This window comes from Nycticebus coucang, chromosome 3 (assembly GCF_027406575.1).
Source record: "Nycticebus coucang isolate mNycCou1 chromosome 3, mNycCou1.pri, whole genome shotgun sequence".
In the NCBI taxonomy this organism is placed as follows: Eukaryota; Metazoa; Chordata; class Mammalia; order Primates; family Lorisidae; genus Nycticebus; species Nycticebus coucang.
Genome location: NC_069782.1, coordinates 81,456,182 through 81,474,789, shown reverse-complemented (window position 1 = coordinate 81,474,789; position 18,608 = coordinate 81,456,182). Strand labels below are relative to the sequence as shown.

The 18,608-nt window shown below is 47.5% G+C and overlaps 1 protein-coding gene across 3 annotated transcripts in view; it reads right to left on the bottom strand.

Annotated features, from left to right (window-relative positions):
* The window catches only part of GRID1 (glutamate ionotropic receptor delta type subunit 1), a 752,005-nt gene that overhangs the window by 6,708 nt on the left and 726,689 nt on the right, over positions 1 to 18,608 (bottom strand). For all 3 annotated transcript variants that reach the window (XM_053586010.1, XM_053586009.1, XM_053586011.1), the window contains 2 exons: positions 9,800 to 9,966; positions 4,254 to 4,494 (listed from right to left, as the gene is read on the bottom strand). In XM_053586010.1, coding sequence (XP_053441985.1) covers positions 4,254 to 4,494; positions 9,800 to 9,966 — 408 coding nt within the window. The remainder of the gene's footprint in view (positions 1 to 4,253; positions 4,495 to 9,799; positions 9,967 to 18,608) is intronic.

Below are 18,608 nucleotides of genomic sequence, written 5' to 3'. Positions count from 1 at the left end.
GATGAGCCTGCATCTGTGGGGCAGCAGGTGAACAGAGGTGAACAGACGTGTCATTCACACCCCAGCTCCGCCCTTGCCACTCTGAGCCCCATTGCTCCATGGGTGAAGATGCCTTCTCTGAATGTTTGTTGAAGAGGGATGAGAAAATGACAGGCAATTTTTCCAGCACAGGGAAGAGGACCTAAGGAGCATTGTGCTTCCCCGTAATTCTCAGGGACTTGGGTGCCAATAGGCCCTTGGCTACCATGAACTATGCAATCCCGGAGCCAGATCCTCCTTAGTCACTTTTCCCACTTTCCCTGTTGAATCTTCAGTGCCACACTATTGGTTTGGCATGAATGAAGAGGAGAAAAGTGCAGAAAAATCTCTATGTGCAGTTGAAGGAGGTATCAGTGCAGTAGAGGCAGGCAAAGTTGTGAGGTAGAAGGGGAGTCCTCGGATCTAGTCCTTCATAGACAGCAGTGGGTCCAGGCCATGCATAGGATGCTGGCCCACAGGTCAGAGCAGAGCAGCATCCCAATTCACCCTGACCTCTATCAGCCCCTATCTACAATGGATGCGGGGCCAGGGGAGGGCAGGCAAGGCAGGAAGCAACAAGAATTCCAAGCTCCCAGCCCAGCGATGGATGATTCATCCCTCACTCCTCAAGTCATTTCCCATTTGTGCAGTTCTCATCTTTATTTCATGAATATTTTATCCTCGGAGCAATGGCTCCACATTCCCCATAAACCTAGAGGTGGCTCCTTACTGCATGTACAGAGCTTGGTGCACTCACCTGCATTGGGTAACTACATAATCATCTGATTCCTTAGAAAAAATATGAGTTCAAATCCACATGAATATTAAGGGGTTGAACACACATTGCTACTCTTCCTCAAGTGGGTGTCTAGACTCTGAAGACATCCCAGTGCGAGCCATTAAATACAATTTGGGCTCCACCCAAAGACAGGTCTTCCTGGCCTTTAAGAAATACAGCCAATGCCCCCAGAGGAAACATTTTAAGATTAACCATACACACTCTCACCTAATTGCAAATGCTGCTCCATAAAACACAGGCAGCCAGTAGTAACAGTAAAAGTAGTTCTGGATTAAATGCCATCATTTTTCCCCCAAAGCTTTTAAGAAATATACTTCTGAAATACAGCTGTTTCCCCCCCCCCCCCACTTCCTGGTTCTTATTCCCTACATGATTAAGTCCAAACCCCTCAGCCTGGCATTTAAGCCTTTGGAGCAGGTCCCCAGCCCGCTCCCCCTCCCCCCGCCCCACCATTAGCATTTCCTTATACACTGCAGTCGTCAGGGCACCAGGAGGCATGATGACTTTGTTTACCCCAAAGCTGTTCATCCTGCCCCAAATGCAGCTTCCAATCAATCTCATCTCCAGTTCCAGGATTTGTGTCAATCCTTCAATACTCAATCTCAACAGCTCTAAGAGCCAAGAAGTCCTCACTAAGCAGTGTCCTAACCCCTCTGACCCTCCCACACCCTGGCTGGCGGGAGACTGCCTGGTCCCAGGCTCTCTGCCCCTGAGAAAGTGAGCTCCCTGAGGGCAGGGCCTGGGTCCCTGCAGGCAGGCTTATTAAAAGAAGAAGGGGATGGAAGGAAGAAGAATTTTCATTTGAAAACCAGAACCCCATGAAGACAGAACAAAGATGGAATGTTTTCTTGCAATCCTTCTGAGTGACACCAGCAGGGGCTGGAGGACAGGTAGCCACTGTGCTTGTCCAACCTTCCTCTTCAGGAAAGCCCTTTCCCATCTGGAAGCAGGCTAGTCACCAGGGCAAGAAGTCCCACATTGTGAAAGGAGGACCAACAGATTCGTCCTTGGGTATCTGAGATCTTGATCTCATGAAGAAGCCAAAAAGAAAGATAAGATGTTTTACTATCAAAGAAGGAGCGCTCCTCACAGCCAGGTCATCTCTTAGTTCTTAGTCAGGTCACCTGTTCTCTTTTATCTTTTCACCTCCACCTTCCTATCTATGCCTCTCCATCTCACCAGCTTGTGTGGTCTCTCTCTCTCTTTCTCCTCTCTCTCTCTCACACACACAAATAATTAATTCTGGGCGGTCCAGACTGAAACTTTCACTAAGGGTTCTGAGGGATGTGACTAAGAAGCAGAAAAAGATGTCTGATCCAAAGGACAACCTCTCACTGGGGACGGAGGCTGAATCAGTGCCCCCACCCTCCCACCCTGCCCACACCTGCTGAGGATGACCCCTTTGCGTCACTGCCATACTCATCCCCGTGGAGACCCTGCTCTGCTTCCATGACCCAGGGGCATTGGCACAGAGGAAATCAGGCCAAAGACTTAAGGAAATAAACAAAACCCCAAACACACAATATGGGCAGCAGGCGCAACATGGGTCACCTAGTGGGCCTGTGTCTCCCACCCTCCCTGTCCTTGCTGGTCCCATGGGCTGGCTCTGGGACCACCACATGCTGGCTGCCTGCTAATGCCTCTGTGCACACAGACCTGGGTGGTGACAAGCAGGGAGGGTGCCGTGGCCATGGCATGGAGGGGACTGACCTGATGAGTGGGCTGGAGAGGGGAGATGTTTGTGTCCCTTCCTTGAAACTACTCATCATAATAATTCACTGTCCCTCCTGGTGACTTCTTTTCTCTTTTTTAGACAGAGTCTCAAGCTGTCACCCTAGATACAGTGCCATGGTGTCATCATAGCTCACAGCAACCCCCAACTCTTGAGCTCAAGCAATCCTCTTGCTTCAATTTTTCTATATTTTAGTAGAGACAGGGTTTCACTCTTGCTCAGGTTGGTCTTGAACTCCTGAGCTCAAGCGATCCACCTGCCTTGACCTCTGAGAGTGCTAGGGTTACAGGCGTGAGCCACCTCACCCAACCCCTCCTGGTGACTTCTTCACACAAAATCTTCTAGTAGTTAAAGAAATTTAACCATCAACTGTTCTTTCTGTTTCCTCAGATTTCTTCCTTCCTTCTCTCCTGAGCTCCAGGGGTGACAGAAGAGTCAGCCTCTCGTTCCCTTACATGGAGGAATACAGAAGCCAGGAGAGGAAGACAGATGTCCCCAGAAAGTTTCATATGCACTGGGTCAAATGCTGCCCTCCTTCCAGGGAAAAGAAAGTACAATTCCAGAGAGCTCACTGCCTGGCACGAATGGGGAGTCTGACAGGAGTGAGGGGAATGCTCAGCTCTGTCTTCACCCCCAGCCCACCAGGAACCACCACAGACTGAAGGATGGGGGTGTGGCCTGGTCAGACATGGTGGCCACATGGGTCCATCCCGACTGCTCTTCCCTCCACCAATGCCCCTGCCTCTGAGACCATTTTATGAACTTCCATGTGTTACCTAAACCTCCAAGAAAGACAAAAACAAAACAGAAGTGATTTGAGATTTGATGCTGCTTTTCTGCTTCCTGTCTGACACTGACATCTATTCGTACCAACAGGATCTGTAAGTGGAGCTATGATTCTAGAGGCAGCTGAGGTATGTAAGGCAGGTGATAACAGCCTGACGGGGGTGTGGCTGGGCTGGTGCTTTTCAGCAGGTTTCTGCCAACAGAGAACCATCCCCAAGTGACATTCCTTGCCACCTTCCCTTGGGGGAACTGTCTTCAGGTCTATAAGGAGACCTAGGGGAAGGTTTTGTTTAAGGAAGAAAAGATGAGCTTGAAGAACGACACAATCCCAATGAGACAGAACTTCAAGGGGCAGATCGGCGTGTGGTTTGTGAACACACAGGGGAGAAAGGTGGCCAGACTGAAGTCTGGGCAGAGTGACAGTGTCCCCTGAGCTGGGAGATCCCAGGAGAGATGCTGGTAAGGTTGAGCCCTGAATAAAAAGGGAGAGGAGGCAGGAACAGGGATCCCCTACACATGGGAGAGCAGGGCTCAGGGCCCCCGGTGAGACGTCAAAGAGAATCAGGAAGGAATGGGGCTCCCTTCTTACCCTACAGGTGGTCTCTCCAGGTCAGGGTGGAGAAACAAGGGTGGAGCAGGGTGGGGAAGGGTTCTCTGGTGCTGCCCGTGCTGTATCTGCTCTATAGATAAATACATGACTTCAGTGGCCATGGCTGGCACTTCAGCACTTTGTTCAAGCATGAAAACATTTTTCTCTTGCTTTAAACACAAAATAAAATCATAGCACAATCCCCCAGTATAAAATACTGTTGTCTCCAGACCAAATACTAACTAGAAAGAACCCGCCCTCCAAGTGACCCACCGTGACTCTCCTGTCCCCAGGCTACAGCGAGCAGAGGCAGGACCCCGGGTACAGACCTCTTTGGGGGTCTCCTGGTGGCACCGGTTGCTGTTCCACCACAACTCCAGGGCAGCCACCAGGCAGGCCAGGAGGAGGCCAATGGCCAGGATGCAGAAGACCCCGGCGAAGCTGTGCAGCTTGAGGGATTTGCCATCAGCCTGGGCGCTGGCATGGCTGGTGAGGTCACAGCGGCCTGTGTGTGGCCACCACTTCTGCTTGAGCACATCCAGGTCCCCTGTGTCCTGCAGCTCCAGTATCCTGCAAGACACAGTCCAGGTGAGCTTTAGCCACTGGCCATATTGACTCAGTGTTGGGGCCCCACTATACTGGCCTCACCACAGGCAACACTAATCGTCCTAGTAGCTTCTGACCCAGCTCCTTCCCTCCTGCTGCAAGCAGAGTGCTCATCCCCAAACACCAGGCTTTGTCACTCCCTTCCTTAATAACCTCTGCCCTCTCTCACACCTTGTCCTGAGGCCCATGCTTAAAGTCCAACAGCAAAGCACACACATCACAGTGACTCTGCAGCAAGAGCTCAGGATACAAACGGGAAAGACAGAAATGAAGGCTGCAAACAGACTGTGGATTTAGGATGTCCATGATCACAAAAACGCTTTCCTTCAAACTTCAGTAACTGCATTCTGAGTCTCTCCCTATAGAATTAATGAAAATCATTCATTCATTCATTTGATTTGAGGAGCTTCAACACTGTGCCAACTGTGATGTTCAATACCGCAGAGCTCACAGTCTACAGACAAAAATACCGACCCTAAAAATGATTAGAGCAATCAGTGATCAGACAGAAGCTGTGATTAATATAGCAAAATGAAAGCAGAGATTCTAGGAGATGGTCCACTGGAGAGGGTGGCATAGACTTGGGGATTAGGGAAGACCTCACTGAGGAGGTGACAGTTAAGCAGAAATATAAAGGGTGACTAATCATAAAATAGCTCACCCTGGTCTAGCATGTTGGTCTGGTTGAGCAGACCAGTTATGATACAGGGCTGGGGCTGTGCTAATTCTCAGGCATGGGTTTGTGGCTGGTAGAGACAAAGAGTCATAGCCCTCAGGGGGATCCCCTGACTCGTCAGCATTGTAGAATCAGCATGGATGGCCTCTCACTGGCTGAGAACAGCATGGCTTAGTGCAAAGATCATGCTTTAGGGCACCTGACTTCAGCCATGTCTCCCTAGACCAGAGACTTGGCCTTGCTAAATCTCAGCACTTTCATCTTTACAGCATGGACCACTGATCCCTCGAGACAGAGGCCATGTGTTACTCTCTGTGTTTTCCCCTGAACAAACAAGCACAGTGGCTGGACAACTAAGGCTATAAACAGATGTTTGTTGTGTCAGCAAATGCATGAATGTATTAACTGAATAATGAAAACCTAACAAAAATGGCTATGGTAAGATATTGATATGATGTCCATCTACGGCTCCGGGCACTGCCAATCATGAAAGAGGTAGAACGTGGCTATGTGTGCAGGGACGTGGACTTAGTTGCTGAAATTAATGCATGATGTGTGGTTTGGGGTCATTTTTAGGATGCGTCTGAGTGCCACAGATCTTTCACGTGCCACCTTCCATGGTTAAGTGGACAGCTACAGGGTTTCACTACCTCGCGTGGCTCAGAGCATGCTGGGAAAGCTGCCCGTGCACTGGTCTTAATCTGCCTTTTCTGGTGGGGATGAGTAGGCTGGATCTGCTGGCAGTTATGGGAACCCAGGACCAGGTATCCAAGACATTAGCACCTTTGAGAAAGCCAGCAGTTGAATGACTAGCAGACTATGGAGAGACAGCAGAGCTTTGTGTTTAATTCCAGGCCATGAACCTTTCAAATTTAGCTCTCTCACCACTAAAATGTGAGGTTATGATAAATGCACCTACCTCACAAGATTATTGGGACAAAATGCAAAGAGGAAACACATGCAGCCCATTAGTTCAAGATCTCACAGGTAATAAGAGTTCCATAAAAGCCGGTAAGTGGTTGTATGATCTACGGTTTCATGACCATATAGAGCAGCAGGCCCAGTGCTAACATGAGTGACTGTGTATTGAGAACACAGTAGGAACTGATCATTTTACACTATTTGAGTCCTCACAACAGCCTGAAAATAGGTTCTTAGTAAGTCTTTTATGACTTGAAGACCTGAAGCTTAGAATCGAGATGACTTGCCCACAGTTGCCATTAGAAGGTGGCAACACTGCTCATCATAGCTAGGTTGTCCTGACCCAAGTGAACAAGCTCTTTCTATAACAGCAGGCTGTTCTCTGAGGGACAAGTTCTGGCCTAGGGGCTGATGAAGCTCCAGCCAGGCCATGATCGATTATGGGATCAGATCCCTACTGCTCTGCTCCCGTGCTACATTGGGCAGGCTGCTTAATTGTACTGACTACCTCTTCTTCCTGCTCCTTATAGTCACGTGCACTTATTGTGCTCAATCCTATTCTAGATAGAATGCACAGCAATGTCTAGGAAAGCATAGAATAAAACAAAGACAAACAGACACATGAAAAAGGAAATTCAAATACAGAAATGACAGTGGAAAGACAAGTCACAGATACACAATGGCTTTGAGAATGAGGCCGGGCAAACGCAAGTGCTAATAATCCATATCCCTGCTTACGAGCAAGCCAGGGTGATAATAGCCACTTCCTGGAGCCAGTTGTTCCATTTTTCAGACAGATATAATTGCAAGTGCTTATCTTTGTTCAATAGTTGTGGTGCCAGCTACACAGTAGGTGCTCAATAAGTGGCTATTAAGTTGCTCAACATTTATCGAATGTCTACGCTGCATGCTGTGGTCTGCAGCCTATTACAGCATATAACCCTTGCTACACACAGATGCACACAAGCATACATACACACCCTTACACTCTGTCCTCTGCCAAAGCAAAGGAAAGTATCTATAGTCCAGGAAACAGTTTAGTTCCCAGGGTAAAGGGTTGCTGCATTTGCAGATACGCGGAGATCGGCTATTTATACCAGGCCCCATTTCCTGCATTGCTCCCTGGACATCCCTTTCACTCCTCCACAGCATGTCCTGGCTAGGGGCAGCTCACAGCGCTGTGTGCACCGCACCACAGAGCCTCTTGAAAAACCATTGGCAGGAGGACACAGTGGCTCATGCCTGTAATCCTAGTGCTCTGAGAGGCCGAGACAGGAGGATAGCTCAAAGAGTTCATGACCAGCCTGAGCAAGTGTGAGACCCTGTCTCTAAAATATATATATATATATGTATGTATGTATATATATATAGGCAGCAGTCCGTGGGCAGCCTGAGCCATAGGGTTACCCCAGAATAGACACCTGTCTGCCAGGAGAGAGAGTGAGCCCAGCCCTGGAGGAGATGAGCCATGGAGAAAGATGAGGACCCTATGGGAGGCTAGCACAGCTCCCTGGGGACATTTCATTATAATCACAGAACACAGGCCTTCTGATGAAAGCAAATGGAGATAAATAAACCACTTCTTCCCAAACAACATGGAAACTGGACTAGTGGTGATCACTCAGGTAGGGCCAGCGGCTTGCAGGTTCTCTGTTGGGAGAAATTTTGCATTGGGACCTCGCAGTCAGTGAGGCCTATTCCACAGTAGCCTGCTCTCTGGAACCCTGCTCCCCATGCTGATCCTGGTCCATTGTCCTCTGTAGCCACACAAAAGACACATGATTCCTTCAGCCCCTGCCAGCCTTATGATACTGCAGGTGGACAGCCACATGCCTCCCTGCTCACAGCTACCTTCTCCAGGGTGAGTATTTTCAGGTCCTCCTTTGACGTGCATGAGCACCTTCTGTCCCAACTCCATTTGGCAGAGACCCAAGCCCCCTGGCTGACATCTGCCCTCTCCTCTCTGCGCGTGTCTACATTCACTTCAGTAGATGTGCAGGGCACGTCTGAGTGGTGTGTGCACAGGGACCCTAATCTTCCCTCACCGGGGCCCCCACCTCCATGAGCACTGTCTTGGGGCACATTAGCCATCTCGGTGTTGCTGCTGTGTTGGCTCCAGGACCTTCCTTGCCATCTGTTCTGAAGAGTGTTCACGGGTCAATGGGCTGTGGAATCGCCCTGAGCCTCCCACCTTGGAAAACCAATGGATATAAACCTCAAGAACACCACCATGCTGTAAATCCTGGGGAGAAGCTGTGCTTTCTTCGTGCCTTCAATCTGAACAATTGACAAATCACTACTCCTCCTTCCCTCTTGTCATCTCTCTCTGCTCCAGAATGTATACTTGATTAAATTTAAGAGAAAACCTAAAACCTTCATTTACTTAATTAATCCTACTCTTTTTTGCAGTTTTACAAACAAACCACTGAATAGACTGGCTGTGGGCCCTCCTCCTTGGCCTCTCCTGGTTGGGGCCAAGGCTCAGGTGCTTATGGGCAGAAGGGCACAAGGGTAGGACATCTAGAGGATAGAAGAAGGCAGGTGACAGGGGGAGGACACACAGGGGGTAGGAGAAGGAGGGTGAGGCTGGGAGATCCAGCAAGAGCAGAGGCACAGCATCGGGGCTCAGAGACACGGGTTCTACTCCCAGCTCAGACAGCAGCTGGCTGAGCCACCCTAGGTGTCAGAGTGACTCTCTCTAAACAGCAGGGTGACAGAGGAATGGCTTCAAAGTAATCTTACCTTCTAGATGGATGCTCCTTAGTGTGGATTCATATGTTAATTGGACAGTCAGGGCTGCCCCCAAGCCTGGCACGCTGCAGTCCTTTCCCCTTGTTTATTTCCACCTCATTTTGGATTTAGGTGGACCAAGGCAGAACCTGTCCTTGGGGCTTCCTCCCTGGGCTCTGCAGTTCCACTCCCTCTGCCCAGGAGGATGCCAGGTAACAGATGTGTGCAAAAGAGGACCAGACCGTGGCATGCCTAGGGGCAGGAGACTCTGCAGGCAGGCTGGCTGCTGGATCAGGCCACTGAGCTGCCCTTTCCTTTCACTTTCACACTCTCTGGCTAAAACCAGCTTTCCCACCCAAGAAGACCACCTCTCCTGGGACCAGGATGCTCCTGCCCTAAAATCAGCAGCCCCCGACCAGCCACATGCAGGTAAATATGGAGACAGTCTACTTCTCTGACCCTACTTTGTTATTTAAGTCTCTGCATTGGCTATGGCCACTTTGCAGATACATTCATCTGTAAAAGTGCTAAGTAGGTCCTTACAGAGCTATTCATTATTCCTTTTTCTGGCTCATTCCTAGTCATCCTTTGGGTGTCAGGTGTCACCTCTTCTGGGAAGTCCTCCTCTGCCCCGCCCCCCCCCCCCCCACTGCACCTTGAAAATGTCATCCCATGCATGCTCTGGGCTGGCACTGCCTGCTCATATCACAGTCCCCACAGAGACCATGTACCTTCATGGAAAGGGGCCATGGACTTCCTCTTTATATCCCAGCACCGAGTACAAGGCCTAGTACAGGGGGTGGCAGGGGGGAGTACATGGCATTACAGAGTTGGTGCTTGGGAATATGTGAGGAATAGACAAGTTTGTGTTGGCTCTCCTCTCCTGCGAGAAAGCTATTCTCCTGTCCCCAAGTGCCATGTCACCAAGCTGTCCGTGCCTACCTCTGGGAGAAAAGGTCCCTGTAGGGGCTGCCGTGCTGCAGAGCGATGCCATAGCCCTTGCTGCTGACACTGTTGCTGATGACCGTCACTGAGCAGTCATCGTCCGTCAGGGCTGCGTACTCCACCACGGCCACATCCCACAGAAAGGCGTAATTCCCCTTCTTTGCCTGAAAGAGCAAAATCACCATGAAGTCAGGCAGGCCTGGCCTGCTGTGTCAGTTATGAGCAGTGAGGCCTGTCAGTGGTGGGATGGACAGGACCCATCATCATGGTCCTCCTGCCCATCAGACAGCAGCACCAGCACTCCTACCATTTGCTATCCTGCAAATGCCACCGTGGGTTGATGCCACTTGTTCTGGTTGGATGTCAAAGATATCCAGCCACAGCTCTGGCCACAGATTGTCTCACAGAGAGGGGAAGGGCAGGCAAGGTGGAGATAGGCTGTAAGACTAGGTCCTGGCAGCAGTGGCATGGGCCGAGGTCCTAGACTGGGGGCTCACCCTTGGAGAGTGCAGAAGGTCTAACCCTAGAGGACTGAGAAGCAGATTAGAAATGTAGAGGTGCATAATAGTGCAGTAGTGAGGAAACACTGTCCCTAGGGGGAGAGGAAAATAGGATAATTTATTTAACATTTCTACTTAGGACTTGACTAAGCCCTGCTTAAGGTAAACATGGGCTATGGCCCTGAGTTCAGTGCCTCTAAATAGTGGTGACTTCATATCAAGCAAGAGCACATGTCTAAAGCTTCTGGGCACTGGGAAGAACTCCCAGGTCAGGGCCCCAATTGTCATGTGCCATGCCAGGCTTCTGCCACTTGCCTTTCACTGCACACACACACGTGCACAAACACACATGTGCACACACACACATGCATCTTCACATACACATGCACCCAGAGGAGTGGGTTTCCAGAGTCAACGTCTCCATCTCAGCACAGTGGCTACACATTGTCCCATTAGGAATTTGCCCAAGGCCACGGTTAAAATCCTACCCCATGACACCCCCCCACAGCAGCGTTCAGTTCTATCTTGAGCCACAGTGCCAACTCTGCCTGAAGTTTGGATACTCAGAGGAAATGCAAGCTGCCTTACTTTCTGGGAGGAGATGCAAACTAGACATTGTCACTTTACTGTCTTAAAATAGAGCATGGTGTTGTTAATACAGAAGAATGCCTAGTTTTAATTCTGTAGTGAGCACACAGCCATCTCTTTGCCTTCCCTTCCCCTCCTACCACAGCAGACATGAGACACTGGAGGACCTCAGTAGGGGTTTGGTGATAGGGCTGATATATCACAGATAGCAGTAGGTCAAGCTGGCAAGCTACAACCATCTTGGCATTATCAAGGGCATTATCCCTGCCTCCTGCCTTGGTTCAGTTGACTCTTCATGTCCACTGAGATCATCCAAAGAGTGGCACAGCTGCTTAGATGAAGCTAGTATGGATTTTATTTCTTTTAAGAATTGAAAGGCCCATGGCCTAAGATGGCTCATTTTCTTGTTAGAAGTTCTCCATCAGAAGGATTTGGGAATAAAATGTGACCTCCCTCAGTGGGAAGAGGTTGCTCCAAGCCATTCAGACAAAATTTCCCGACAACCTTATAAGAAATAGCACACACCTATGCCAACCATTGACTTGCACCTCAGGGAATAATCCCAATGCTACACCAAAGCTCCATTCCTCAACCAATCCAAATTCAGGAATCCTAAAGGACGTTGACCCAGGTTACAAAATTATACACATCTCTCTCCCCACAATGTAGGAAGATAACTGTCTTTGAAATTTTTTTCCTGTGGGCAAACAAGTTTTCTCCTGAAAAGATATAAATTTTCAACCTCTTAGTAACCAAGTTTCTCAGCAAAATGTTGACTTACAACCTAATATTTGGCTTCAGTCAGACTTTGGAGCATTTCACATCCATGCTCACGATTCAACATGACAATCAGACAATGTTATTTGTACAATTTCAAAAGGGCATGTCATGTTGAAGGAAGAATTAAGATCAGGTTCATTTCTACCTTTCAAGTGATGTTCCAAGAAGGAAAACAAAATCAGCTGGTTCAGATCGTGTGAAAACTGACTGAGGAAAGCCTGACACGGCCACTCTAATGGGGCACTCGGCTTCCTTCAAGGCACAGCGTGGGCTGTGAGACAGGCGAGCACAGCTGAATGAAAGGATCTGCAGATAGTCCCACACGCCTAAGCTGAGGAGAAGGAAACGTCTGGCAGGCACGCTGGCAAAGACTCAGCCTGAGATCCCTGCTAACCAGAAAGGGAGTCAAGAAGAGAGGATGGAGTTGGAATCTCATTGATCTGCTGAGACGCCCCCAGACACTTAACATCCCCATTTAAAAAACAGGGACTAAGTAAAACATTATATCTCTTGTTCATTTTGCAGTGGTCTTCAAACTACGGCCCGCGGGCCACATGAGGCCGTGTGATTGTATTTGTTCCGGTTTTGTTTTTTTACTTCAAAATAAACAGCTTACAGCAACCTCAAACTCTTGGGCTTAAGCAATTCTCTTGCCTCAGCCTCCCAAGTAGCTGAGACTACAGGTGCCCATCACAAGGCCCAGCCACTTTTTTTGTTATTGTTGCAGTTGTCCTTGTTGTTTAGCTGGCCCAGGCCAGGTTCGAACCCGCCAGCCTCAGTGTATGTGGCTGGCGCCGTAACCACTGTGCTATGGGTGCTGAGCCTAACCTATTTTTCTTATACTTTCAAATTATATATGCACAAGAATTCATACTTAAATAAGTGGCTCTTTCAATAATAGAAATAAAAATGATAATTAGAAAAAAAAATAAGGTATGTGCAGTGTGCATAAGAATTTGTTCATAGTTTGTTGTTGTTTTTTTTTAACTATAGTCTGGCCCTCCAATGGTCTGAGGGACAGTGAACTGGCCCCCTGTTTAAAAAGTTTGAGGACCCCTGGATAGAGTCTCACTGTGTAGTCCAGGCTGGACTGACACTCCTGGGCTCCACCCAAGGAGCCAGGACCATAGGAGCAGGCCATGCCACTAGGCTGCCATTGTGTTTCTTGTGTCTGCTTGAGAAAGTACGTGGCTGGATTCCTAATCTACCCAACAAGAGCAGAGCAGGAGGACCTGGAGAGGGTGGGACAGCACATTTTGTGATGGGGGCCAAAACCAGAAGCTCCCACTGCAGTGGGATGAGCCAGTTTCTAGCTCTGTCTTTATGGAACATTCTCCATTCTCAACGTGGCTTCTTCACTTCCTTGGTACCCCGGAGCTTCCTTGGCCCTTCCCCTGAGCCCCACTCTGAGCAGGATGCTGCGCCCAAACCTCTTCGGGCCCCACATCCACCAGTTTCCACAAGTACTTCTGTACCTTACACACATTCCCCCCAGTCCTTCTGCGTGTGGCAGAGCCTGTGTGAGGCAGAAGCCTTCTGAGGTCTGACCCCTGCCATCAGATGCCACAAATAATAGTTTCATCACCTTTGGAGAAATCCTCTTCTTGTTCTTTTACAGAACAAGTTCTATCCCTCTCCCATTAAACCAAAACAAAACAAACAAACAAAAACCTGAACTTTAAATTTCTGCTTCTTACTTTTGGGATTACAAACATTTTTACATGAAATCCCTAAATATTGTGAATTCACCTCTTTATTCTGTGCTGCTTATCTGTAGGCTTGGCTCCCCCATAAATGGGGGCATGGAATCCAACATGCATCTGTCCCCTGGAGATCTGAGCATGTCCTGTCTTCCCCATCCCTCCCATCACAAGCTCACCCTCCTCTTGCTCAAGTGTCAGCATCCCCCTGCTTCTGCTCTCAGTCTCTTCCCTGGTCTCTAGTGTCACTGGGAGGGCATGTGTATCCCTCACCCTCCATTTCCATCCCCTTCATCTCCACTTCAGAGACCTCTCATAGGAGGAGCTGTTTGCCATTTCCTATTTGTATTTACTCTTTCCTGTTGAGGGTTGTTGCCAGGCTCTTGGGAAGACACAGCACAGGCAGGAATCTAGCTCCTTGCAACTTTGTGGCACGGGCTGGTGGTGCTTGTGGAGGGAGAAGGGTGAGCTCAGTCACCTCCCTGAAGGTGTCCTGGACTCTCTTGGGCAAAGGCCTCAACAGATCTTTCAATTGTCTATTTTTGCAATCATGCCTTTCATACCAGCCTTTTCTCCCTTGTATCTCCCAGCACTGCCCCGTCCCTAACTCCCGAGGGGCTGTGAGGACCTGGGGAGGAGAGGTGTGAGGGCAGGCATGTAGGTGGTGCTGCTTACAGACAGATCATCCACATTCATTTCATAATTTCTTTTTTTTTATTAAATCATAGCTGTGTACATTAATGCGATCATGGGGCACCATACACTGGTTTTATAGACCATTTGACACATTTTCATCACACTAGTTAATATAGCCTTCCTGGCATTTTCTTAGTTATTGCGTTAAGACATTTACATTCTACATTTACTAAGTTTCACATGTACCCTTGTAAGATGCACCACAGGTGTAATCCCACCAATCACCCTCCCTCTGCCCACCTCTCCCCTCCCTCCGCTCCCTTTCCTCCTTCCCCCTATTCTTAGGTTATAACTGGGTTATAGCCATCATGTGAAAGCCATAAATTAGTTTCATAGTAGGGCTGAATAAATTGGATACTTTTTCTTCCATTCTTGAGATACTTTACTAAGAAGAATATGTTCCAGCTCCATCCATGTAAACATGAAAGAGGTAAAATCTCCATCTTTCTTTAAGGCTGCATAATATTCCATGGTATACATATACCACAATTTATTAATCCGTTCGTGGATCGATGGGCACTTGGGCTTTTTCCATGACTTAGCAATTATGAATTGGGCTGCAATAAACATTCTGCAATAAACATTGCTAAGTCATGGAAAAAGCCCAAGTGCCCATCGATCCACGAACGGATTAATAAATTGTGGTATATGTATACCATACAAATATCTTTGTTATGATGTGATTTTTGGCCTTCTGGGTATATGCCTAGTAGAGGAATTATAGGATTGAATGGCAGGTCTATTTTTAGATCTCTAAGTGTTCTCCAAACATCTTTCCAAAAGGAATGTATTAATTTGCATTCCCACCAGCAGTGTAGAAGTGTTCCCTTTTCTCCACATCCACGCCAACATCTCTGGTCTTGGGATTTTTTGATATACGCTAATCTTACTGGAGATAGCTGATATCTCAAAGTAGTTTTGATTTGCATTTCTCTGATGATTAAAGATGATGAGCATTTTTTCATATGTCTGTAGGCCGCGTGCCTGTCTTCTTCAGAGAAGCCTCGCCTCAAGTCCCTTGCCCAACCTGCAAGGGATCACTCATTCTTTTCTTGGTTATACGTTTGAGTTCTCTGTGGATTCTGGTTATTAAACCTTTGTCGGAGACATAACCTGCAAATATCTTCTCCCATTCTGAGGGCTGTTTGCTTGCTTTACTTACTGTGTTCTTGGCTGTGCAGAAGCTTTTTAGTTTGATCAGGTCCCAGTAGTGTATTTTTGAAGCTGCTTCAATTACCTGGGGATGTCCTCCTCATAAAATACTCGCCCAGACCAATTTCTAATCAACATTCATTTCATCATTTCTAAAAGATGAAAGGGAGGCCAGAGATTTGGATTCTGCTACTTACACAAAACAAAAACAAACACTGTACTTCATCCTTCAGCAGGTTAAATCACCTTTATCTGGCCAGCCTATTTATGAGTGTAAATGCATTCTGAATTTCCAGGCACTGACTTACCAGGTATCAATGCCTTGGAATGTGGCTGTTGGAAAGTTAAGCTAGAGATAAGCTGTCAACACAAGCAAGCCTCCCTCCAGCCTTCAGCTCTGAGCAGAGCCTGGGTGGTCACAGAACCACCACTGCCCAGTTCCTTTGGACCTGAGAGAGCCCTTTGGAACTAATTTGGGGGCTCCAGCCTAGGATTCTTCCAGGAGCAATAACATATTTACAGATCATCCAAGGAAGTAGAGGTCTGAAAGTTAAGTATGGCCTAGAAATGTAACTTGGCTACTCACACGATGCTATTTATTTTCAATTGATAATACCCAGTGGTGAAGAGAGCGTGACAAAACAGACATGATCCTTCCTAGCTGTTGGCATCACAGAATGCTACAATCTTTCAGAAAGTAATGTTATAATACAGAACATGGCTGTTTAAGGCTGTTCATGTCTTTTCTGTAAAAAATGAGAGTTTAAATGAAAAAAGTAACCCAAATGCATCTAAAATGTATGACAAATATTCTAAATCTAGAGTAGACTCTTAAGCACACCAATAGTTTAAATACTTAGTGTTAGGGAAATAATTTCATAAATTATGGTTCATGAATGTGATACAATTGTATGTAAAGAGAGGAATTATAAAGACTTTACAGAAAAAAATTATAGATATATACACACACAGGATGTCCATAAAGTTCATGTGCAATCACACTGCAAAACTATTCATATGTATAGACACACGCAGATACATACTTAGTGAAGACAATGATAGGATGGACACACAATTACTGATGGATGCAGTATTATTGCTGTTCCCTGTACACGTGAAATGTAACATTCCAGAAAACTGACAGGATCATTAGCTAAGTGAGTGGCATAAGTGATGCTGCTTACGACAAGTTGGTGAAGATGTTTCCTTTAACTTTGCTTTACAGTCAACTCTATCGCACACCACATGGGCACCAAATCTGATCTGGCCCCACCTCAGGTACCCCTGCTTCCACTGGAGCTGTGCTTTGGTCCATCTACAGGACACAAAGGCCTGCCAGAGCTCTCAAACCTATTCAGGACACTGGCTCCCTGACAGCTCCCAAGCACTTGGGAAACTCACCCTGACATCCTTGGCCTGCTTCTAAACCTTTTGCTTCATTTCACTCTCTTCTTTCCCTAAAAGAAACAAAGAAGAAGAGAAAACAAAAGAAAGAAAAAGAAAAAACGTCTTGGTCCAAACATAAGAAGAAGAGATACAAGGAGGGAAAAGGAGGAAGGATATCTGTCTTTGTCATTGGAGAAAGTTAAGGTCATGTGGATATCCATCTGCAGTTTCCTAAGACAGCAGCAGCCGGAGGGATTACCCATGGCCGGTCTCTCAGCCAGCATTTTAGCAAACATAATCCAAGTCCATCCCTGACATCCACTCCCTCCCCAACCCACATGAACCCTAGAGCTTCCTAAATTGATGTGGTGAGGAGGATCTGGTTCCAGCACTCACAGTATCCTTCCTAACATTTGGGGGAATGTAATCCACTTATATTGCTGTAGGAAGGTTGGTCTCCACAAACAAAGCCACGAGTGAGCTGGGATGCTGGATGACTTGCTTGCTTTCCACTACTCCACACTGGTAGTAAAATTGCCTCTTGTTGCTCCCCTGACTCCATGCCTTTCAGAATTCATTTGGAGCACAAACTTGTAGAGACATCAGCCTCCAAGGCAAGAACTTCATTACACTCTTCTATTCCATCCTAACTGCTTTGGAAAGGGACAAGCAGCCACAGTGCTCCTCCTCTAGAATTAGAACTAGAATTTTGGTGCTGCAAACATAAGTCACAAATGCTACCAGAAAGGCAGTGCCAAGGGGATGTAGGAATCCACAGTGCAGGTGCAGAGTAAGTTGGAGGCACCAGCTGGGTGCTGGGGCCTGTAGAAACCTGATACCTTTTTCACTCCTGGAGGTAATTCTCAAGGGCAGAAGATTTATCCCATAAAGATACTGAGGCTCAGAAAAATAAAATCAATTGTCCCCTAGTAAGCCCAGATAATGAACAGTGGAGTCATGTCAATCTGGGTTCTATCTGGCTCCAAAGAAGTCTGTGCTTGCCCCTCTGCCCTATTGGGATGCCAGAGGAAAGGCTGGAGAAATTGTAACTACTGGCTTCATTCTTGGACAACTTCCCATGGGATGTTGCTGGTGACAGATCACATGTGAATGGCAATGCCTGCCTTTTCCCAGCCTTGTAAATGAGGGTGGTTCAGGAAACCACTGAAACCCTGTAGGAATGGAGGACACAGGACCTGTACCCTCTATGAAGGTCGGGGACTCCTTGGAAACCTGACACATCCTCCTGCGCTTTCCCCATCTGTATGACACACTCACTGCCTCCCCTTATCACCATGCGTCATCCCAACAAAGCAGAGCTCAGTCTTGTCAAGCAGCCCAAGTCTTAGCTCCTAGTTATGTTCATACAATGGCAACACATTGTCACACAGCCTGCACCCTGGCTACAGTCACACCTGTATTAGGTATGCACTGTTCCAAATTGCAAGATACAACAGTAAAAACCCAGACCATCTGCAGATAAAAGGACGATTTTGCAGTCTGCTGGTGGGAGTGTGGGCTGGCATGATATTTCTGGAATGGTAATTTGGTGGGGAGAATCGAATGCTTTTAAAATGTGCATATGCAGCAATTCCACCCTTTGAGAGTTACCCTAGGAAAGTATTCAGTTTTTGAAAGAAGTGCTTGTATAAAGATTTTCAGGGCAACACCCTCTGAACTACCCAGAAATTAGAAACAATTGAAATGCTCATTAATTGAGAACCAGCTAGGTAAATGACGGTATGTTAACATGGTGTTTTCAAAGATCATTGGATTATTAAGGGAAATTTCCATGGTAAAAAAGAGGCAGCCTGGGTTCTTGAGTCGACTGTATGGGTTTGAATCCCAGCTGCACTGCCTGCCTGCTAGGTGAGAGCAGGCACTGTTTAACCTTTCTGGGCCTCCATTCCACTGGGTATAAACTGCTCCATGCCTCACAGAGTTCCGAGGAGGCCTCGATCCCACAATACATGTGATGTCACGTGGACCTTGCCTGCTATATGG